This window comes from Chlamydomonas reinhardtii, chromosome 3, assembly GCF_000002595.2.
Source record: "Chlamydomonas reinhardtii strain CC-503 cw92 mt+ chromosome 3, whole genome shotgun sequence".
NCBI classification, from domain to species: domain Eukaryota; kingdom Viridiplantae; phylum Chlorophyta; class Chlorophyceae; order Chlamydomonadales; family Chlamydomonadaceae; genus Chlamydomonas; species Chlamydomonas reinhardtii.
In genome coordinates this window covers 3,944,455-3,967,634 of record NC_057006.1, presented here as the reverse complement: position 1 = coordinate 3,967,634, position 23,180 = coordinate 3,944,455, and the positions used below count along the sequence as shown (strand labels likewise).

Below are 23,180 nucleotides of genomic sequence, written 5' to 3'. Positions count from 1 at the left end.
TGTCAAGAGGTGGCGGTGGAGGAGGAGGAGGAGGCGGCGGAGAGGCGGCGGCGCGGGGCGCCAGCAACCACACCGGCGGCTATGCGGAGGGCGGCGGCGCCGGAGGCGGAGGCGAGGCGGCGGAGGCGGCGGTGGCAGAGGCGGAGGCGGCCTTTGACGCGGTGGCGGAGGCAGAGGCGGCGGAGGCGGCGGCGGAGGGGCGGCCCATTGGCATCATTACCATTGAGGACGTCATTGAGGAGGTGAGGCCGCAGGCGGCAAGGCCGGCTGCCCGGGCTGGTGTGTGGTGTGAGGGCGGGGGGCGGTTGCGCCGGGGCGGGGTGGCTGTGTGGGGGCGGGTGTGGTGGGGGGCGACCCGGGCGCGGTCTCGCTGGCAAAGCCGCTTCCCCGCGTCATGCGTGCGGTACGCCTTTCCCTGGCGCAGCCGCACCAACCCTGCTCAGCCCCCGGCGCGACCCACCCCCTTCCTGATGATGGGATTTTCACGTTGGGCCCGGGCACATGAACCACCCTGCACGTCGGCAACTCCGTGCTCCATACCAACCGTTCGCATGAAGGGCTACCCCACATGCTTACTTTACGCCCGCCTCCCTTTCCTCTGTCCCCGCCTTCACTTCTTAATTAACCATGAATGTAACCCCCGCCCCGCTTCAGCTCATTCGCACCGAGATTGTGGACGAGACGGACCGCTACGTGGACAACGACCGCCGCATCCGGGCCAACCCCACCAAGCTGGCCCGGGAGCTGCCCGAGCACCTGGCCAAGGTGCTGGCGGCGGCCAGCGTGCAGCGCAAGGCGGCGGCGCTGCAGCGGGTCATGAGCTTCGGGGGAGGGGGAGGCGGAGGCGGAGGAGGGCTGGGCGCGTTGGGGAGGGAGGGAGGAGGAGGCGGAGGAGGTGGAGGAGGAGGAGGAGGAGGGGGCGGGTTTGGGGGAGGCGGGCGGGAGGACTCGTGGATGGGCGGGGACGGGCTGGCGGGCGGCGGCGCGGCGCGGGCGCGCCAGCGCATCGCGGTGTGGCAGCAGCAGAGCAGCGCGGCTGCGGCGGCGGGCGGCGGGTTGGGGCAGGTGCCGGGCTCGCCGAGGAATAGTTTTGTGTCTGCGAATGCGCTGCGTGCGCCGCTGCTGCAGCCGGGCGAGTACTGAGGAGGGAGGCGGCGGGCGGGCAGCACTGCAGGCAAGCGGGTCAGGGGGAGTGTGACCGGTGTGGCTGGTTGAGATGGCGTGCGGTTTGTTTTGAAGAGACACGTGTGCGTGCGCATTCGAGCTTACTTGTAGGTTTGGAGTAGGATACGCTTGCCAGCGGGCCAGTTCGTGTTAACGCTTGAATGCATGCACCAATACGCCGGCTTTGACCGTCGGTTCTGGGAGTCAGGAAGAAATGCCGCTGTTCCGACTCGCTCGTTGTGGTGCAGAGCAGGGGTGTGTGCGTTGTGCGCACGTGTCTTCTATGATGCTAACCGTCCTGTATGCGCACGCCTTCATTGCGACGTGTTTTTGGGCTACTGCGTGTGTAAGAGGCCGAGGTGGACAGCGAACGTGAGGTGCGTGTTTTGCGTTCGAGATGGGGTGATGTGGGGGGCGAGGGGTGGCGAACAGTTCCGACAATGCGAGGGAGTTGGCGCGGGCCGCGAGGATGGGGGGGGTCGCTGCCAACTGCCGTCCAAGGGCACGGACAGGGATCTCGGGGCAAGAAGGATCCAGGCGTCGCTTAGGTCCGTGACAGGTGATTGCTGCAGTGCCTGTGCCAGACCCAATCTTTACTTCTCACAATATTTGTGTAACCTTTGCCGAAGTTTGCAAACAGAGCAAGCGCCATGAGCAGTTGGTTGAAGCTTCCGAGTGCGACTGCCGGCTCACCGGGCGGCGGCGGGGCCGCGGCCGAGCAGCAGCAGCAGCAGACAACGGGGGTCGCGGCTGACGCGGCGGTGCCGCCGCGCGGGGGTTCGCCGGCGAGCGGCAGCAGCGGCAGCAGCAGCGCCACGGAAGGTGCGTGTGCGGGTCGGGACAAGGACAAGTAACCGCGTCGCGCCGCGCCCAGCTGTGACTACTTCATGCACTCTCGCTTCGTAACCTTGATGCAGTTTGGTGATATACCTTGAAAGTTGAAAGCACACTGAACTGCTGTGTGCACAGAGCGACTGGTGTCAGACCCGCGGGTAGGCGCCACGGCGTCAGGTGAGCGGGCGCCGGCTCCGTGCTTGCAGCTGCGCTCTGCTGCCTGCCTTGCCATGGACGAGCCAGTTTGAAGGAGGTTGGCCACCATCTCGCACCATGGCGCTCTTTGGGTCAGGGTCAGATGTGCCGTTTTCCGCCCCACGTGCGTTTTCCCACCACCCCCTACCTCTGTCCGGTGTCGGCTCAGGCACTGTCGGCGCCGACGCCGATCTAAGCGGGGGCGGCAGCAGCATCGGCGGCACACCGCAGCTGTCGCTGATCGAGTCGCTGCGGGGGCGCGCCGTGTTCATCACAGGTGCGTGCAGCCCGCAGCAGCAGGCTGCAGCCCGGGGACGGGGGCGGGTTGCTGGCCGGTGTAGGGAACACGAATAAGTTCGGGGAGTAGGGGATAAGAAGGACGGCAGGGCACGGACGCACTCCCACCCCCACCCCCCAGTGCTATGGCGCAAACAACCCTCATCCCCCCGTGACCTCCCCTCCTCTCCCCTTCCCTGCGCCCCCCCCCCGCACAACACCACACCTGCTGTCTACTTCGCTACACTTCTCTGTACCAATCCTTGCAACCCCCCTCCCTCCACCCCCACAGGCGCCACCGGCTACCTGGGCGGGGTGGTGCTGGAGCAGCTGCTGCGGGTGGCGGGCGAGGCGGTGGGGCGCGTGTACGTGCTGGCGCGGGCGCGGGGGCGGCTGGGCGCGGCGGAGCGGGTGGGGCGGGTGCTGGGGGGCGGGCTGTTCACGACGGTGCGGGAGCGGCACGGCGAGGCCATGCGCAAGGTGAGGGGAGGAGGGGGAGGACGGGGGGGGGGGCAGGAGGAGGAAGGGGAGGGGGAGTGGTTAAGATAAGCCCGCGCTAAAGCGAACCAAACCAAGGTAGCGAAGCACAGGCACAGGGGGTTTGGGGTGTTGAGGGTGGGCGTGGGGAGTGCAGGGCGGGGCACGGAGGTGCGTTAGACGTTTCGGAGCGGAGCGCCAGGGTCGGTGGGGCGCGATTGGTCGGGACCGAGCCTGCGTGCTCGCAACATCTCGTCAGGTGGTGGCGGTGGCTGGCGACCTGTCTGAGAGCGGCTGCGGCATCTCGGAGGCGGCGCTGGCGGAGATGGCGGCGGAGGGGTCGCTGCTGGTCATACACAGCGCCGCCAGGTGGGTGGGTACAGGGGCTGAGGGTGCTGCGGTGGGGGCTGGGTGGGTGGTGGTAGTGGTAGGTATTGGTAGGTAGGTGGGCAGGGTGGTAAGTGACGGTGGGGGTGGGTGGGGAGATGGAGGCGGGGGGGGCGCGTATTCAGCACATCCGCATCCACATCCACATCCCCTGCCACGTGTACACACACACACGCACGCACACACACACACACACACACACACACACACACACAAACACCCAAAAACACACGCACACGCTCCAGGATCGCGCTGGAGGACCCCATCCAGACCACCCTGCTGAACAACTACGAGGGCACGCGGCGTCTGCTGGGCCTGGTGGCTGGCCGCCTGGCGCACTGCTGCGCCGGCTTCGTGCACGTGTCCACCTCCTTCGTGGGCATGAACCAGCCGCACAACAGCGTGGTACCCGAGCGCCTGTGCCCGCTCATGTTCGGAGACCAGCGGGTGAGTGGGCGGCGGGGTGGAGGGCGGAATCGGGGAGCGGGGGAGTGGAGGGGGGGCGGGGGGAGGGGGCAGGACAACGGGAGAGGGAATGTCGCGCTAGGTCCCGCTGCGTCGCACACCCACCCAGTTGTTCACCCACACCCACGCAAGTGGCTCGCTCTCCACACCCATACACACTTCCTCACACCTTCCTCACACCCCCTCCCTCTCACCCACTCCCTCCCTGTGTGTCCCCAGGTGGACCACGCGCGGCTGGCCCGCGAGCTGCTGGCCACGGACACCGCCATGGCGGACATGCGGGCTGACATGCTGTGCAAGAACTGGGGGCTGCCAAACACATACCTGGTGGGGCGGGGCGGGTGCGGTGGGTGGATGCGGTGGGTGCGGTGGGCGATTGTGAGTTGGAAGCTGCAGGTGGGGGCGGAAAGGGGGTAGCTTGTATAGCGGAATCGTAGTTGTGTTCATGTGTGTGTTGCTGAGGGGCGGGGCGAGAAATGGGGTCGTATTTAGAGCGGGATGGTAGAAGTGGTCGTGTGTGACCATGCCTGGGAACCACACGCACTGATACCCCCCCTGCCTGTGCTCTGCTAGTTTAGCTTGGTTTGGTTTAGTTTGGGCCGCCCCCCCACACGCCGACACCGACACCTCAACCCCACCCCACCGCCACCCACCCCCACCCCAATCCCCCACTCCCTCCCCCAGCTGGGCAAGCACCTGTCCGAGTCGCTTGTGGAGCAGTACCACTCCGAGCGCCTCATCCCGGCCGGCTGCGCCATCGTGCGGCCCAGCCTGGTGTCGGCGTTGGCAGGCGCGCCCTGGCCGGGATACGTGGGCAACCTGGCGGGTGAGGCAAGGCAGCGGGGAGGCTTTGCAAAGATGGTTGGAAAAGCGGTGCAGGATGCACGGTAGACGGTGGGGGCGGAGGGGAGGAGGGCGGGAGGGGGCAGGAGGGCAGGGGTGACATGTGAGCACGTGTGGTGGATGTGGCTTGTTGGCAATGGTATATACTGGGATGGGAATGAGCTATCCCCCTCTCTCTTTCCCCCTCAGGCCCCTCCGGCTACATGACCGCCTTCGCGCTGGGCTTCTTCAACCGCGGCAGTGCGGCCTGGCACGCCTGGCACCTGCTCGACTCGGTGCCCGGCGACGTCGCCGGTGCAGTCATCCTGGCAGCCGCCGCCGCCCTCGCCGCGGGCATCCACAGCCGCGAGCAGCTGCACGCGCTGGCGGCGCGCGCCGCCGCCAACGGCGGCGGCGGCGGCGGCGGAGCCGCCGCCGTGGTGGCGGCGACGGCGGCCATGTCGGATCAGCGGACGTCGGGCTCGTTCCTGGAGGGCGGGAACGAGTCCTTCAGACTGAGGCCGGGGGTGCAAGGCGGCGGCGGCTTCGGCGGCGCGCTGCGCACAATCACCACGGTTGGACGAGCGCACGACGGCGGCGCCGAAGGCGGCGGCGGCGGCGGCGGCGGAGCCGCCGCCACCCTGGCTGAGGACTCGGGGGACCATTGGAACCGCCGTGCGCTGCAGGCACAGGCGGCGCTGGATGCGGCGGCGGCGGGGGAGGAGGGGCGGCGGGAGGCGCCGGCGGCGCAGCGGGCTGCGGGGGAGCTGCTGGTGTTCCACGCCGCCAGCAGCACCGTCAACCCCTGCCTGCACTGGGAGGCGTACGAGATGGCTCGCCGCTTCTTCACCGTGCACAAGCTCAAGTACCGCTTGGGCGGGTGAGGACAGGGGTTGTGTGGGGGTGGGTGTTTGGGGGCGGGGCTGGGGGGTTGTTAGGACAAGCCCAAGCTGAACCAAGCCAAACTGGGCTAGAGCGGATCGCAGGCAGGCGGGCGGGGTGGGGTGGAGAGAGCCCACGGCAGGGAAACACACACGCAGGACTGTGTAGGACAGGAGTTGTGTAGGACATGAGGTTGTGGTAGGAAAGCACAGACGTGTGTACGGTACGCGTGTGTGTACGATGCGCGCGCTTTTGCTTGCCACAGAGACTGGTCGGTCGGTCGGGCATTGCTGGCGCTCTCCGCCCACGCTGCCCCTGCCCCTGCCCCCTCCCCCTTGCCCCACGGTACACCCCTGTCCCTGAACCCTGTCCCTGAACCCTGTCCCTGATCACTCCTCCCCCCTCCCTCGCTCCCCCCATGCGTCCCCCCCCCCCCGGTCCAGCTATGTGCGAGCGGGAGCCGACTACATGCCCGTGCCCTGGCGCGTCACCCTAGCCAAGAAGATCACCAAGGCCAAGGTGGCGGCGGCGGCGGGGCTGTTGGGCTGCTTCGGACAGCAGCGCGCCGCGCGCAAGTGAGGAGAGGGGGGTGGCAGGCAGGCGGCTACGGGGGCAGGGGAGCGGATGGGCGTAGGGGGAAGGGACCTTGGGGGTGAACGGGAGAACAGGCGAGTGCGCACGCGCATGGGCTGAACGTGTCGGCACTCGCCGGTCATTTCGATGCTGTGATACGGCTTCGTGTGCGTGTAAACCGCTCCCTACGTCGCTCCCACCACCACCACTTTACCCCCCGCTCCCCCCCCCACCTCCAGGCTGCGTGTGGGCTTCACGGCCTGGGATTACGCCAATGACGTCAAACACGGTGAGGCGCGAGTGGTGCGGGCACCAGAGCCGCCAGTGACCCCACCCCAGCTACTGCACCCACAGCATCACACACGCACACACACACACACACATACCATCGCGTTGCTATACACTTGCTATACACTTTATGTCTCCTTTTGCTTACAACCCCCACACCACCACCACCCATCTGCACCTCCACCCACGACCCCCACCCCCACCCCACCCCACCCCCAGACAAGACGCTGTTCTTCTCGGTGCGCAACGTGCTGGCTCTGGAGCGCTGCCTGCCGCCGCAGGAGCGAGCCGCGCTGCCGCTGGTGTGGCGCGGCAGCTGGGAGCTGTTTGCAAACACGTGCGTGCTGGGGCTTCGAGGGGCAGGGCTCGGCTGGGCTGGGTTTGCTTGACTTTTCCACGACTTCCGCGGCATTGAGCACAAGCACAAAGAAAGGAAATTGAGTGTAAGGACTGTATGCTGTAGACACACGGCGGCAACGTTACAGAAGGAGGTCGTACTTCGTCACTCTCGCTGACCTCGCCCCCCCCCCGCCCCGCCCCTCGCTTGCCCCAACCTTGGCCCCCCCCCCCCCACACACACCGCAGCTACATGGCGGGCGTGTGCAAGCTGTTCATGGGTCTGCCTGTGCCGCCCGCCACACCCCAGCTGCCGCACAACTTCGTGCACCTGCCCTTCGTGCACCTGACGCCCGAGCAGCTGCCGCGGGTGGCCGGCGCCGGAGCCGCCGCCGGCACGGCGGCTGCAGGCGGGCCCGCCGGCACCACGCCAACGGCGGCGGCGGTGCCGCCGACCGCTGCTGGCACGACGGCCGGGGCCGGGGCGGCGGCGGCGGCGGCCGCACCGCTGGCGGTGGAGGAGCAGACCCGTACGGCGGCGGCTGCGCCGCCGGCGGGCGCGGGTGAAGGTGGCGGCGGCGGCGGCAGCGCTGTGAATGGAAGCAGCGGCGGCGGCGGCGGAAAGAAGGGCGGCCCTTGGACCCTGGGCAAGATACTGGGCGGTGGTGGTGATGGTGGTGGGCACAAGAAGCACGACACGGCTACGGATCAGGAGCAGCAGGGGCAGGGGCCGGCGCTGGTGAAGGCAGGCGGCGTGGCGGCGGCGGCGCCGGCGGGTCCGGCACAGGCGCTGCCGGCACAGGTCGTGTGAGGAGGTTCCTTTCGCGTGTGTTGGGCCGCTTGGGCCGTTGTGTCAAGAGGGGAGGAGTGGGGAAGGGGAGACGGCTGCATGGCTGCTGCCTGTCTTGAAGGGAGCCGATGTGAATAGTAAGGCTGTTGTGGAGTGGAGAGGCGCCGAGTGGGGTTGAGGTCGTTCGCGGCGCGTCCGGCCAGGTCCCGGCGTTCCTCTGACTGATTTGTGGTACAATAGCTGTACAGCGCAATAACCATGTTGCAATTTAGTTCTTACGACGTTCTTACTTCTTTCGACACTTGCTTCTATTGATATCTGACTTAGCAGCGCTGGGCAGCAGCTGGGCAGGTGCATGCAGCTATGTCCTGCAGTCTGGAACCGGCTGACCCAGCCGCCTGTCGGCGCTGTTTGCACATGCGGCGCAGGGGGGGGGTAGGAACAAACTTTTTTGACCCCATGCCACAAAACCTCCCGGACCCCCCGACCGACCGACCGACCGACCCCCCCTGCCGTACGACCCCCCAAAACCCCCTCAGAACCCCTTAGTTTTTTGTCAGGTTGGTGCCAATTGACTGCTCTCGGTGAGCTCTATCGCTATGTTTGATGATCCGCCTTGGGAACACACTTTGACCGACCGACATGTGGACATGTGGACATGTGGCCCGGCTGCCGACAAGTATCCTGATAGACTGGCCTGCTATGCAACGGCTTACTTCAATGTTCCTTGACGATACGAAATGTGCTGACACGTTCATGCATGCAAAACCCGGCCGGCACCGGCCTGTCCCTGACCAGTTCCCCAGGCATCTCCCGAAATGCCGACATGCCGCTCCCCAAACTGCCCCAAACTATGCACGTGTGCTGAGTCTGGGGTATACCTACGCACGCATCGTTGAGCTGCACCCATTGCGCCGCGTGCTGCAGGACAGAAGCGCTAGGAACAAAACTTGGCACGAACCTGTGCAAAACCTCTTGGGACCCCCCGACCGACCGACCGACCGGCCACTTTGAGGGGTCATAACTTTGCACCCAGAAACCCATTTTCGATTTTGAAAGCGGATTCGTGATTTTCTCGTTGAGCTCTATCCATTTGAGGCATGGGGTCTGTTTCGGAAGATTCTACCCCCCCCTGTGCGGCGCATTATTGGTGCATTGATTGTTCATAGGTAACGTGGGCGTAATGCCTGCGGGCCTTTGGCGCCTAGCGTTGCGCCTAGCTTGCGGCGAAGGCGGCTGTCAGGAGGCGTGCGTGTGTCCAGGCGAGCACACAGCAGCACGTGCGTGCCCATGTCGCCTACTGGGCAAGCGACGTCGCGATGTTTGTCGTAGCGCCGCCGGTTGCTGTTGTTGGATGGGTGCAGAGCACACCGTGCGTGTGCGCAGTTGCGCACAGTGCCCTGTCATTGGATGGATGTATGGTGCGGAGGGGCTGCGGCGCACAGGCAGGTGCTGCCGTTGTGAGGTTCGGGGGGTGGGGAGGATGAATGTATGGACGGAGACGGGAGGGGTGCAACCCGCTGCAGGAGGCTGGAGATGGGAGATGGGACAATTGGACATTTGGATTTTGGACACTCGAAAATGGATGCACATTATTCGGGCGGTGCATACAGCGCAGAGAAGAGCACGCTGTAAGTCCACACATGCCGAGTGAGAAGCTGTCGCCTCTCCCCCATTCCCAACAACAGGATTGGATTGTTATCGGTACGTGGTCGCGGCCGGCGAGCTCGCCCGTTCCGCACCCCTTCTCGGCGCATGCGGAGGCCACTCCCTCCCGGTGCAGCACCAGTCCTACCCGAGTCTACGCCCGGCTATCGCAGGGTGGGCGGGTGGGAAGCGAAAGACTGGCCAGCGCCGCGCCTGCCGCCCCCTTAGCCTGAATCGCTACCACGAAAGACGTCAAACTCGATTCTACTCCGCCGGCACACTGGCCCAACGCGTGGCCTCCCCCTTTCCTGGTCGCACCCGGGTCACTGGCAAACAACACGGAAGGAATTCCAAACTGCTACTTTAAGATGCTAACGGGTCGGCGGGGCATGCCGGCCAGCGTGTCTCACTTCCTTTGCCTTGAGTGCCGTCGAGCCAGGCCATATAGTGCTCTCCTCCTCCGGCGGGCCCCCTCCTCGCTCCCCGTCCCCACGCCTGTGTTACCGAGCGTCCGGGAATGGGCGTAAGCTCAGAACAGGCCCCGGGAGGAGGGCCGTGTGCACAGCTGCTGTACGCCAGGCACAGCTTCGCCTGTCTCACGTGGCAACGTCACTTGGGCGCACCCGTCACGGTCGGCGCCAGGTCACGTCAGGCGGGATCCACAGCCGCATTCTGCTCCGACATCTGCCCCTTCACAACAGCCCCTGAAGCGCGCTACCATGGTGCAACGTCCAACATCCATGCATGCCTGACACGTGTCCTTGTAAGTGTTATAACGCTGCCGAAGAACCTCGAACGTTAGTTACACGTATTCTGCACGTTGGCTCGTAAATCCCCACGACCTGCAATCTGCTCAACTGGATGCCATGCGTCGTAGATGCAGCACTCACCAGGGGAGTGTCACCTCCCCTGGCACTCACGCTGCTCCAGGACAAACACGCGGGGGTCCATTAACTAAACCCTCCGCCAGCAACTGGAACCCAGCGCCATTCATTTCACGCCGTGCCTTCATGGCCGCATCGCTATGCAGTTATTGCAGTGCACGCAGATGCACAGTGAAAGGAAGCTTCCCCCGCGTTCGAGCCTTTGTCGAACCGTGCAGCTTGCCGGACAACGCGCGCAGGGAGGACGGCGCATTTGCAAGGGGTACGGCGAGGAGCGCCCTGGGACCTGGGCCTAGGAAGCAGCTTGCAGAGTGCGGAGCAGTTTTGTAGAGTACCTCAGGGTGCAGGCCTTCCCCGACACGCAATAGTAACTCGTCTTCGTTAATACGGTAGAAGTCCAGAAGCCAAAGGCCCGGTAGCTCCGAACTGCGCTCGCCTCCCACACCACGGTGCACGGTGCTTCCGCTCTCGCCGCCACATCACACAGCACACAGCACCGCAGAAGCCGCGCTTGCCGCCCTACACCCTTCCCCGTTTGCCCTTGCCATGCAAGCAGCACTGCAGGCACGCGTGTGTGGCGCCAGCGGGGTGGGGGTTGTAAACACCAGCCCAAACTAAACCAATCCAAGTTAAACTAGCGGAGCAAAGGGGGAGGACCGAGCCGCAATACCTTGCATCACCACGCCCACACTCCGTCCCAGCTTGCATGATCACTGCTCCAGCTGCACCCTCCCTGCTGCAAGTACATCACACAAGTCAAAGCCACCGCCTCGCCACTCATGTGTCCACACGAGTCACGTAACAACAACGCATTGCCTGTCCCCTCGGTCTCGCGCCCCCCCGCGATTCGTCCGCACTCACTCGAATTGTCCCTCGCCCCTCTTGCTTCAGAACACATGCCAACATGCAGCACCGCCACATAAAACGCAGCAACCCGCCTCTTTGCAAACACAACACTTCAGCATTGGCAGCACCAGCACACGCATACATACATCATCCACCCCTCACCGGCGCGGCCTTGCGCTCCCACCCCTGCCCCCGCCACCGCCGCCGCCGCCGCCCCTGCCGCCGCCCGCCGCTCCCTTGCCGCCGCCTCCGCCTCCGCCGCCCTTCTGCGCCCCTCCACCACCCCCTCCACCCCCTCCGCCACCGCCCCCTCCCCCACCGCCGCCTGCTGACGCGGCCGCCACCGCCGCCGGCGCCGCGGGCGCCACCGTCTCCGTGGTGAGGAGCTGCAGGATTGTGTTGATGACGGGGCCGCCTCGCTCCCACAGGTCCATCTCGGGCCGCTCTATCTTGTCTTGCAGCAATGCGTCCAGCTGCCCCCGCAGCTCCTTGAACAGCACAGCCACCTTGGGCGCGCAGCCCAGACGGATCCAGCCGTCCATGGTCACCACGCCCGCCGCGTTGGCGGCGCCGCCCGTGCCAGTGCCGGCCGGCGCGGCGCCGCCTGTGCCCACCAGCTGCACCGAGATGGGTCCGCCTGCGCACATGCACAGTCAGATGCACATGCACAGTCAGATGCACACGCATAGTCAGATGCGTTCAGATGCAGCTGCATGCGTTCAGATGCAGTCGCATGCGCACAAGGGGGGAGGGGGCCGCTTTCATGCCCATCGGCCCCGTGTGCCCCGCCATGATCCTCGCTGCCGATGTGTGGCGTGCCGTCCGACGCCCGTCCTGCCATACAGTCATATATCAAATGCATCCGCCCAAATTGGAATTGGAACAAACTACCCCCTCCCCGCCCATTTTTGCAAAGCCCCCACCCCCAAACCCCTTCCCTCTCCCCCCGCCGTCCCCCTTCCCCCTGCCCCCGTCCCCCTCTCCCCGCACACGCACACCCCTTCCCCCTTCCCCCGCACACACGCACACACGCGCTCACCAAACATGAGCAGCGGGTAGGGTGTGACCATGGAGCAGTCGCGCAGGTACACGGCACTGCTCTCCACCATCTCGCCGTACACAAGCCAGGGCGACTCCAGGCTGCTGATCACGCCGTGGTTGACAGAGCAGGGGTGGACCTGGAGGGAACGGGGGCAAGGGGGGTTGCAAGGATGTCTGGAAAAGCGGTACAGGATGCACTGAAGACTGCAGGGATGGGGTGTAGGTATTAGCCCGATCACTACACCGAGCCCGATGCAAAAGAGCGAGGATGAGAGGGTGGCCTATGCTTGGGGAGAGGTGGGGTTGACTAGGCAGCGAGGAGCAGTGGCGCACCCGGTAGCGCGGGATCAAAATGCTGACGTGGGAGGGGGTGGCACCGGCAGGTGCGGGTGCGCGGCGTGGAGGGGTAGCCAGGACTAGCGTGGGGAAGGCTCACACGCACACGCACGCGTACACACAACACATGCACTGTGCCTGCGCGTGTCGTTTCTCCTTTTGAGCTATTCAAACACGCCCCACGCTGTCCACCAACGGCCCACGCCTACGCCCACGCCCACGCGCATGCCCACACACACGCACACACGCACACACATGGTCTCGCCCCCCCACCTGCACCGTGCGCTCCTCCTGCCGCCCGCCCGGCGCCTGAAGCTGCGCCACCAGCCGCGGCTCCCGCTTGCCTCCGGCCTTGCCCGGCGGCGGCACCTCCACCCGCACCACGTTGGGATACAGCCCCGCCACCAGCACCGCCCGAACCAGCAGCTGAGGAGGGGGGGAGGGAGGAGGGGAGGGCGGAGAGGGGGAGGGGGGATTACATAGTTAGTTAAAAAAAGTGGTAGACGGTAGACCATCGTGCGGAATAAGGGGGGAGGAGGGAGGACGGGGAGGATGGGCAGGGGGAAGAGGATGGGTGAGGAGGAGGGGAAGGGGGAGGAGGGAGAGGGGGAGGAAGGAGTTGCAAAGATGGTACAGAGAAGTGTAGCGGGGTAGACAGAAGGAGGGGGAGGAGCGGGAGGCGAAGATGTGCATGTGCGTGTGCGTGTGCTTGTGCGTGTGCATGTGCGTGTGCATGTGCGCCTGGCTGTCGGTCTACAGGCCCCTCTCACCCACCTGTGATCCAACTGTCACCCACCCTGTCACCCACCTGCCCAATCCCTCACCGCCCCCTCCCTCAACCAACGCCCTCACCAGGTTGTCTGCGTGCGCGTCACATGGGTCCACTGCCGGAGCGCCGCCCGAGCCGTTGCCATTGGCCGCCGCCGTGGCGCCCCCACCGTCCTCATCCTCCCCACCACCACCACCACCGCCGCCGCCTCCGCCGCCTCTCCGTCCACCGCCGCCGCCGCCGCCGCCGCCGCGGCCCCTGTCGCCGCGGCCCCTGCCGCCTCCTCCGCCTCCGCCTCCTCCCCCGCCGCCGCGGCTGTTGGGCCTGCCCACGAAGCCCGCCTCCCGCAGCATGCGACGGAACTGAGACACCATCTCCGCCATACCTGTGTGTATGTGTGTGTGATGTGTGTGTGTGATATGTGTGCCATGTCCAGTCAGGTGCAGTGTGGCACAGTGCCTACCGCTTTTCCAAACATCCCTGCAACCCCCCCCGCCTCCCCCGCACCCCACGCCCCTTCCCCCTTCGCCCCGGCACCCCGGCACCCACCCGCCAGAGTCCGGCCGCTGAGGAAGTTCTCGCTCACAAAGGCCCTCTCCGCCGCCCGACCCGCGTCCCGCGCCGCCTGCCAGGCCCGGTAGGCAGCCAGCACCGCCAGCGCGTCGGAGCGCATGCCCGCGAACGAGCGCTTGGCTGCGGGGGGTTGGGGGGTTGCAAGGATTGGTACAGAGAAGTGTAGCGAAGTAGACAGCAGGGGTTGGGGGGTTGAGGAAATGGTAGACGATAGACCATGGCGCGTGGTGCGGCGGGAAGGAGGGTGGATGCAACTGGAGGGGGGAGCGAGGATGCGCTTGAGATGCAGGGCCTGCCAGGACAGGTGTGGAGCTCGCACGCATGCCCCCCCGGTGGGTCCCCATCCCCACCCCCACCTCCCACCCCCGCATGTAGCCCCCCCGCTCCTACCCCCGTTCCTGCCCCCGCTCCTGCCCCCCGCTCCTGCCCCCGCTCCTGCCCCCGCTCCTACCCCCCGCCCCTACCCCCGCTCCTACCCGCGTCCGCCTCCGCTCCTACCCCCGCTCCTGCACCCCCCCTCCCGCTCCTACCCGCGTCCGCCTCCGCGCGTTTGTCCAGTGGCGCCACGAAGGGCGAGCGCAGTGTCATGGCGGCAGCAATGACCGCCACCGGCTCAAGGCAGCCCAGCCTGCGTGAAAAGGGGTGTGTTAAAAAACGAAACAAAAGGGGTGTGTGTGTGTGTGTGTGTGTGTGTGTGTGTGGTAATCCAAGGGGGTGAGAAGGTGTGGTCAAGTGCAGAGAGTACAAGGGAGGGAAAGAACGCAGCACCGCCTCAATCCCCTACCGTACTTTGAGACATCCTAACAACATCCCCATCCCCCAACTCCCTCCCACCCCCCACCCCCCGACCCCACCCCCACCACCCACATGGCTGCATAGATGAGCATCTTGCCCACGCGCACATCCACCGGCAGTGTGGCCAGGTGCACCCCCAGCGGAGTCAGGCGCGAGCCGCCGCCGCCGCCCTCCAGCGCGCCAATGCCCACCAGGCTGCGCACCGCCGCCCCCACCGCCTCCTCGCCGGGCGGCTCCAGGGCGCGAGCCAGGAAGTCCTGCACCGCGCGCTCCTGGTCGCCGGCCACACGCAGCAGCTTGATCTGAGGAAATGGGGTGGGATTCATTCATGATTAGTTAAGGAAGTGGTAGACGGTAGACCATCTTGGGGAATATCAAATGGGGTGGGAGGGGCCAGGCAGGGCGGAAGAGGCGGAGAAGGAGGAATGGGGCGGGGTTGCAAAGATGGTGCAGAGAAGTGTTGCGAGGTAGACAGCAGGCGTAGGGGTGCGCCGTTCATGTGAGGCGAATTGCTTGAATTACAAGCAGGGCATGCAGGCACAGAGATGGAGGCATTCCTCACATGCGCCAACCCCTCCCCTGCCCGCCTGTGAGCTTTTGCGCTGGCCGCTCAACCCCCTTCACACCATTAACCCCCATTCGTGTCACTTGGTTTGGCTTCGTTTGGGCTGGTACTTACCCCCCCCCCCCCGACCTCCCCCACCTCCCCCACCCCAACCCCCCCCCCACCCCGCTCCCGCACCTGCAGCACCAGCCCCTCCAGCGGCACGCGCAGCATCTCGGGCTGCTGGTGCTCCTCCATGACCGCCTCGTGTGTGTGGCGGCTGAACAGGCGCAGGCAGTGGCCGGGAGCCACACGGCCCGCGCGGCCGCGGCGCTGGCGGGCGGAGGCGCGGCTCACCCAACACTCCACAAGCGCCTGAGGGGGGAGGAGGGAAGGAGGGGTGGGGGTGAGGGGGGAGGAGGGGAGGGGAGCGGGGAAGGGTTGGGTGGGTGAGTGCATGGGCAGGGCGTGGGTGAGGGCGTAGGGGTATTTGCCCAAGCCCAAAGACGGCGTGGCGTTGTAGATACCAGCCCAACCTAAACCGAACCCATTGCAAAAGAGCGAGGAGGAAATCTACTGCCTCCCTCCGCGTACTGTTCCAGGCTACGGCTTAATTTCGTAACAATGATGATTGTAACCCCCCCCCCGCTCACCTGCATGTGGGTCTCCGGGCAGTACCTGTTCTCCTTGGCCCGTCCTGTGTCCACCACCCACACCACGTCGTCGATGGTGATGGACGTCTCGGCGATGTTGGTGGCGATCACAATCTTCCTGAGAGGGGGGAAGGGGCGAGAGGGAAAGGGGGCAGAGGAAAGGGGGCAGGGGAGGGCAGGGGCTCGGCCGAGAGCGAGGGAGTGGGAGTGAGAGCGACAGCGAGAGGGAGGGCGGCAGTGGGAGTGAGGGTGAGAATGCGCGCGCCCTCCACCAAGCCTTCCCCATCCAACTCCAAACTCTATGACTCAGGTTTTCCTCCCGCGTAACAGCGCATGACAGCACATACGGCAAACCCACCCACACCTCCCCACCACTGTCACCCCCACCACACCTCCCACCTGCACCCCGCGGGCGGGCGGTCGAACACCAGCGCCGTGTCGGTGCTGGCGGCGGCGAGGGCGCTGTGCAGCGGCACCAGCGTGGCGCCGCCGCGGGTGGCGGCGCGCAGTGTGGGGCTGGCGGCGGCGGCCTCGGCCAGTCGGCTGATCTCCATGAGGCCGGGCATGAACACCAGGATGGCGCCGGCCTCGCCGTGGCTGGAGATCCACTCCAGGGTGGCAACAAGCAGGTCGTAGTTGACCTGTGAGAAGGAGGGTAGAGGGGATGGGATGGAGGTTTGCATTCATGATTGTTTAAGGAAATGGTAGACGGTGGACAATCTTGGGGGGTTCAAGGTGATTTCAATGCCCAAGCAAATCATTGCCGTCCCAGAACCCGTAGCGCGCGGTGGAGAGGGGTGTTGCATTCATGGATAGTTAGGAGGTCAGAGTGGGGAGCTGCGAGGGCAGGGGAGGAAGGGGAGGGGTACTCGACTGCCAAAGCCTACACCTCACCCCCGCCCCCCCACATATACTGATACACACATACTCTCATTACGCTTCTTTTTCTTCGTGCTATTTAACACACACACACACACACACACGCACACACACGCACACACACGCACACACACTTATACACATCCCACACGCCCCTCCCTCACCTTGTCCGGGTCCAGGGTCTTCATCGCCGACACCACCGGCGGCGGGTAGCCCGCCGCCGGCAGCCGCGCCAGCGCCGCCGCCTCCGCCTCCGCCGCCCGCGCCGCGCTGCCCTTCTTGGCGCCCAGGGCGTCCTTGGGCGGCCCCCGCCGGGCGTACTCACTGCCCGGCTCCGGAGTGTAGCTGCGGGGGTGGCGGGAGTGGCGGGGATGGTGGGGTGGTGGTGGCGGTGGTGGTGGGGTTACATTCCTGAGTATTTTAGTGGGATGTGTGTGGGGTGGAGGGGTGTGTGGAGGGGTGGTGGTTGGAGAAGACAGGTGGAGCTTGGGTGGGGGGAAAGAACCGGCCGCCCCGAGTATGCTTTCGTTCTGTTCTGTAATCATGTCCTGCTTCTCCCCGCATTCCCAGCCCTATGGCACTCTGGCCTGCAATATCAACACGCCGCTTCCCCCCCGTCTCCCCCATCCCTCCTCCCACCCCCTCCTCACCCCCCCCTCCTCACCGCGTCATGCGCAGCACGTCCTCCAGGAAGTACTCCTTCACCGGGTGCGTGAAGCCCGGGATGGCCACCACCGGGCAGCCGCCGAAGTAGGCGCTGAAGGCGGCGGTGTTGGCGGTGGCGGACATGAGCACAAGCCGCAGGTCGGGCCGCTTGGGCAGCTGCGGACGGGAGAGGAGGGGCGGGAGAGGAGGGGGGGAAGGGGGGCGGGCGCGGGGCGCGGGCGCGTGTCGGTGTGTGTCGGTGGTACCCTCCGTCATCCCTCTTCCCTCGCCCCCCCCGTCCCCCTCCCCTCCCCCCCTGGGCTTTGTTTGTCTCTCTGCGTGTCTGTCCTGTGCTGTTGTGCGTGCCACCGAGCCCGGGCGGCGACATTTATCGCCAGCGCCGCTCGCCCTCCCCCTCCACGACGCCTCGGCCCCCATCCCATAAGTATTATCACTTGCAACTAACGCCTCTGCCTGCGCTCCGCTCGTTTGAGCTTGGTTTGGTTTAGTTTGGGCTAGAATTTACAACCCTCCTCCCCCCCCTCCCCCCCTCCCCCTCCCCGTCCCCCTCACCAGCTGCTTGATCAGCACCAGCAGGAAGTCCGAGTCCAGGCTGCGCTCGTGCACCTCGTCCACCAGCACGTGGCTGGTGCCGGCCAGCAGCGGGTCCTCGATCAGCCGCCGCACCAGCACACCCGTGGTGCACAGCAGCAGGCGGGTGTCGGAGGACCTGGGGGGGAGGGGGGGAGGGGAGGGAGGGGAGGGAGGGAGGGAGGGGGGCAGGGAGGGGACGGGGGAGAGGCACACGGGAGAACGGGAGTGTGTTAAAGAGCACAAGGAAAACATTACGCGTAGGGAACGGGAGTGTGTGTGTATGTGTGTGTATATGTGCGTCATAAACAAACGAGAGAGGGTGAAAGTGCGTGTGTGTGTATATGTGTGTGTATGTGTATGCTTGGGTGTATGTGCATGTGTGTGTATAAACCCCACGACGCCCATGAACCCCCCGCCGCCGCCCCCCGCCCAACCAGCCGCCCCCCGCGCCCGCACCTGTTGCTCTCCATGCGAATGGCGTACCCCACGGTGCGCCCCAGGGGCTCGCGCCGCTCGTCCGCCATACGCGCCGCGACCGAGGTGGCGGAGATACGCCGCGGCTGCAGGCCACAACAAACACACACAGCACACACACAAACACAAACATAACATTAACATTACATACGTCTTTCAGGTTGCCGGTCGCTGCAGTCGTTCAGTTATATGTACACGTGTGGCCGGCGGCCGCTGCGGCTGAGTTGCAATCAATTTGCCCCATGTGTATACGTAGGTGCGCCCGGCCGGCGCCGGCAACTTCACGGCAGCTCACACCCGCCGCACCTGCGTCACCACGATACCCACGCCGCCGCCGCCGCCCGGCGAGTCGATGGCCGCGTCCAACAGGAACTGCGGCACCTGCGTTGTCTTGCCGCAGCCCGTCTCGCCCGCAATCACCACCACCTGCAAGGGCGGGGAGTTGCAAAGATGGTTGGTAAAGCGGTAGAGGATGCATGAAAACTTCGGAGGCGGAGGGGGGTGGCAGCCCGTGAGGCTGGGGTCCACACGTTCAGTCCTCTAGCCTCCCGCTAAGCAAGTGCCTAGCGCCTAGGCAAGCAAGGGGTCTCTGCACACATACACACATACGTACACACACACACACACACACACACACACACACACACACACACACGCCCCCTCCCCCAACACACGCACACGCACACACCTGGTGCTTGGCCACCGCCGCCACCACCTCCGCCTGGCGGCTCCACGCGGGCAGCCGCTCGCGCTGCTGCCGCATGGACACGGTCTTGGGGTCGCTGCTGGCTCGCCACTCCGCCAGCGCCGCCGCCAGCGCCGCCGACCGCCGAGCGCCGTTGCGTGCCAGGTCGTCCGCCGCCGCCCGCTGCAGCTGCGCCGCCCGCCGCGCCGCCAGCTCCTCGCGAGACAGCTCCGGCACCGCTACTGCCGCCGCCGCCAGCCGCCCGCCCGCCGGCGGCTCCTGCTGCTGCTGCTGCTGCTGCTGCTGCTGTGGCGGCGGCGCGCTGACTGGCCGGGAGGAGGCGGAGGTGGAGGCTGGGGCGGGCGAGGGAGACGCCTGCGGCGGCTGCGCTGACTCCGGCCGCTGATCCTTCTTGCCGCCCCTTCCGCCGCGGCCATTGCTGGCGGCCGCCGCCGGCGCTGTCGCAGCAGCGGCAGCAGCAGCCGCTGCAGCCGCCGCCGCCCCTGTGGCTGTAGCACCATTGCCCGCTACTGCCGCAAGCGCCTTGGCTGCGAGCGCACCGCTGCCGCCGCGGCGGGTGCCGGCAAGCGCGTCTGCAGCCGCCGCCGCCGCTGCCGCAGCCGCTGGCACCGGCACCGTGGCCGGCGCCGCTGCCGGCGCCGCCACTGCAGCGGCTGAGCCTCTACCGCCGCTGCCACCTGCTGCTGCCGCCGCCGCTGCTGCTGGCGCCGCCGCCGGCTGTTTCGGCGGCGCCGGTGCCTCGACTCCGTTCTGTTGCAGGACCTGTTGCCGTCGGGGGTCCACGCCCGGAGCGAGATCGGCATGGTCACCCATATCACGGCCATGAAACCCAACCAAAACCTCTACAACCCACTTGACGACATCTTAACTTGACACCATTTTTGCGCTGTAGGCCCGCCACCGTGTCCTCCCCCTCTTTGCTGGCATCCACCCCTCCGGCCTCTCAAGCCCCTGCCGCCCCTCCCGCCCCACCCTGTTCATCTTTGCGGACGCCGCCGCCACCACCGCCGCGCCCTCGTCCCGCAGCCAGTCCAGCAGCGGCCACAGCGGAGCCTCACAGCCTGGCGGCATTAATATGTGTGTGTGTGTGTGTGAGTGTGTGCGTAGGTGTGTGCAGGTGTGTGCGCAGGTGTGCGTTTGCGATAAAAGCATACGGGGAAAAGTTCGACGGGTGCATTTGTGTGTGGGTGTGCGTGAGCGTTACGAGAGCAGGAGGGTTGTGTGCGTGTGTGTACATGTGCGCTTGTGTCTCTCCGCCTGCCTACCCCACCCCGCCCCACTATCCTTCCTCCTCTTCGCCCCGCCTCACCCTGCCCGCACAGCTCCACCATTCGGCGCCAGGCGGCGGCGGTCAGGGCGGCGGTGGCGGCAAAGGGCAGGTGCGGGTGGACGTAGGCCAGGCAGGTGGGCGGCTCGAAGGGGTACAGGCCGCGGTCCGTGTCGAACTCCGCCTCCAGTGTGCCTGAGGGGAGGGGGGAGGCGGGAAGGGGAAGAGGAAGGGGGGGGGGCAGTGGCGCGTCAGTGCGGTGTCAGTCCGGTGCATGGCATGTACGGCGTGCCTGGGGCACAGCGCCTGGCGGGGCGAGGGGGCAGGGCAGGAGAAGGAGCGAGTGAAGGAGGGGAGGGGGGTCGGGGTGATCTGTCCGCACGCCAGTGCATGTCCGCGTCGTGCCAGGCCGCGTTTCAGGCCGCGTGTCCCCGCACGCGCAGCCGCAGCATACACACGCCACGACACACCACTACCATCCACTTGCGCCCCCTGCCCTTCCTGGGCCGCCCCGCCGTTTCCAGTCCTCCCCCTCCCCCGACCTCCCCCAGTCCTCCCGCAGCCCTCCCCCAGTCCTCCTCCCCCGGCCCCCCCCCCTCCTCTCCGCCGCCACGACGCCCCCGACGAGCATCCCTGCTTTGCACCTGTCGCCTCCGCCCTGTGCCTCGCTAGCGCAGTTTCTTCTGGTTTCGCTTGGGCTGGTATTTACATCCCCCACCTCGCCCCGCTCACCCCCCGGCGGCAGGCCCTCCACCGCCGCCTCCAGCTCCACCCTCTTGGCGCCGCGCGCGCAGCCGCGCTGCCGCTCCGGCCCCAGTATCTCGGCCAGGGCGCCCATCTCCGCCGCCGCCACGTCAGGCACCGCGCCCACCCACACGTCGGCGGCGGCCATGGCGGCGCGGGCGGCCTCCGGCGGCGGCCTGTGGGTAAGCACACACACACACACACACACACACACACATGCGCGCGCGCGCACACACACACACAGACACACACACACACACACACACACACACACACACACACACACACACACACACACACACACACACACACACACACACACACACACACACACACACGGCGTAACGACAAGAGGCGCACGTCAAGGACGGGAGGTGGGTGGCACATTGACACACGCACGCGGGTGCCAACCCATCCACCCTGCGACCTCACCCCGCGACCTCACCCCGCCACACCGCCACCCCACCCCACCCCACCCCACCCCAACTCACACCGTCACCTCACACCGCCGACCCCCCGACACGCCCTCTCCGCACCTGAGCCCGCTGCACAGCTGCTGCAGCGCGCCGCCCACGTCTCGTCCGTACGCCGCCACCGCGGACTTGGCGGCGGCGCCGTCAAACCCCGCCGCCCACAGCGCCGCCACCGCCTCCGCCGCGCCCTGCCGCGCCACGTCAGCGGGCGAGCGCACCGCCCCGCCCGCCGCGTCGTCAGCCGGGGAGCCGGAAGCAGCCTGTGGGGAAGCAGGAGAGGGGTTGCGCATGGCAGGTGATGCAGATGGGTGGTGGTAATGAGGGACTGTTGGGCGGGTACTCGGATTGGGAGAGCTGGTAAGACAAGTTATGGGCTGCAACTGCAACTTGTCATTCTTCATAAGCTGGTGGAGGAGCATAGGTAAGGGCAGGCACGAAGGTAAACTCGCGCGCGCGCGGCTCACTCACCCCTGACGCCTGACGCCGCCCCTTGCCCTTGCCACCGCCGCCCGCCTCCGCCTGCTGCGCCTGCTGCTGCTGCTGGCCGCCGCCTCCGCCTCCGCCCCCGCCCCCGCCCCCGCCTCCACCTCCGCCCCCGCCTCCTCCTCCCTTCTGCCCCTGGCGGCCGTGTCCGTGCCCGTGCTGGTGTGTGCGGTAGGCGGGCGGCAGCTCCGCCTCCGACAGCGTGAGCAGCAGCCGCTGCAACACCGCCTCCTGCCGCGACTTGCGCGCGTTCATGAAGCTGGTGTCGTAGGCGCCAGACTGCGAGCGTGCGTGCGTGCGTGACCGTCACGTCACGTGGCGTGTTGTGGGGGGATGAAGGTGAATGCGGGGAGGTGCGGGTGCAGGTGAAGGTAAAGACATAGTATGGATTCAGAGTGCCACCTGCCACGCTTCAGCGCCCTCTAGCCGGCGCCGGCGCCCCTCTATCCACAGGTATTATGGGAAGGGTCGAAACACCCGTTCCTCACTCCTCTACTCCCCGACCCCGCCCCCGCCTTCCCGCGCCTCACCTCCACCGCCGCCGCGTGTGTGGCCTCCCACGCCGCCTCCACCTGCGCCGCGCTGAAGCCCTTCTTCACAATGTCGCTGCCCACCAACACGCGGAGGTCGGTCACAAACGCCTCGGGGGGCGCGGCGCCCGCCGCCGCCGCCAGCGGCACGGCCGCCGGCGCGCCGCTGCCGCCGGCCGCGGCCGCGGCGGCGGGTGCGGAAGCTATGGAGATGCTGTTGAGGGTCTGTTGCACCAGAGCAACCATTTCCTGACTCATGCCCACTGCGGGTCCATGTGTGACGATGGCCCCGTCCTTGTCCTTGCCCCCGCCAGCGCCTCCTCCACCGCCTCCTCCACCGCCTCCACCGCCACCTCCGCCTCCGCCACCCCCGCCAGCTTTCTTGGCCGGAGCTGCCTTGGCCTTGCCACCGACCTTCACGCCCTTGCTACCCCCGCCTCCGCCGCCCCCTTTGCCGCCGCTGCCCCCGGCGCCTCCGCTCTTGCTCGGCCCGCCGCCGCCCCCTGGACAAAGAAATTCAAAATGGGCTATCACTATGGGATATCACGATGATGGGCTATCACCGAACGCTGGATGCAGCCGGCGAGGCGAAATACCGCCAAAGAGCGCCAGATGAACAGACGCACCTTTCTTTTGCGCTCGTGCTGCTGCGCCACCTCCTCTATTTGGTCCCATTCTGAAGTTGATATCTAAATATCAACTAGTTGGCTTCTTGGCGCCCAAGCGTTGCGCTAGGCTTTTGTGATGTTAGCTCAGCCCGTCGCGTTCAACCAGTTGCGATCCGCATTCTCGTTATAGGGTATGGTAT

The 23,180-nt window shown here is 66.5% G+C and overlaps 3 protein-coding genes across 3 annotated transcripts in view; 2 read left to right on the top strand and 1 right to left on the bottom strand.

The window, feature by feature from the left end:
• CHLRE_03g171751v5 (uncharacterized protein) overlaps positions 1–1,793 on the top strand; it is a 6,623-nt gene extending 4,830 nt beyond the window's left edge. The window contains exons 8-9 of the mRNA XM_043060891.1: positions 10–242; positions 655–1,793. Of these exons, the coding sequence (XP_042926020.1) occupies positions 10–242; positions 655–1,143 (722 nt within the window). The 3' untranslated portion in view covers positions 1,144–1,793. The remainder of the gene's footprint in view (positions 1–9; positions 243–654) is intronic.
• Positions 1,794–2,020: 227 nt separating this feature from the next.
• On the top strand, positions 2,021–9,136 carry CHLRE_03g171700v5 (uncharacterized protein). The gene is made up of 14 exons (XM_043060890.1): positions 2,021–2,061; positions 2,134–2,175; positions 2,363–2,470; positions 2,762–2,949; positions 3,206–3,315; positions 3,579–3,780; positions 4,018–4,125; positions 4,483–4,624; positions 4,831–5,500; positions 5,946–6,077; positions 6,315–6,364; positions 6,583–6,700; positions 6,949–7,924; positions 8,417–9,136. Exons 1-13 carry the CDS (start codon positions 2,052–2,054, stop codon positions 7,508–7,510), a joined length of 2,442 nt encoding a protein of 813 aa, XP_042926019.1. The 5' UTR covers positions 2,021–2,051; the 3' UTR covers positions 7,511–7,924; positions 8,417–9,136.
• A 790-nt stretch (positions 9,137–9,926) lies between these two features.
• Positions 9,927–23,170, bottom strand: CHLRE_03g171650v5 (uncharacterized protein). The gene is made up of 23 exons (XM_043060889.1): positions 22,999–23,170; positions 22,373–22,875; positions 21,828–22,121; positions 21,423–21,619; positions 20,875–21,062; positions 20,185–20,337; positions 19,848–19,936; positions 18,858–19,637; positions 18,476–18,595; positions 18,152–18,255; positions 17,675–17,831; positions 17,121–17,278; positions 16,621–16,801; positions 15,977–16,218; positions 15,578–15,695; positions 15,123–15,299; positions 14,453–14,682; positions 14,116–14,213; positions 13,562–13,705; positions 13,096–13,397; positions 12,517–12,669; positions 11,906–12,044; positions 9,927–11,503 (listed from the first exon to the last, which is right to left on the bottom strand). Exons 2-23 carry the CDS (start codon positions 22,616–22,618, stop codon positions 11,025–11,027), a joined length of 4,749 nt encoding a protein of 1,582 aa, XP_042926018.1. The 5' UTR covers positions 22,619–22,875; positions 22,999–23,170; the 3' UTR covers positions 9,927–11,024.
• Between the last annotated feature and the right edge of the window lie 10 nt (positions 23,171–23,180).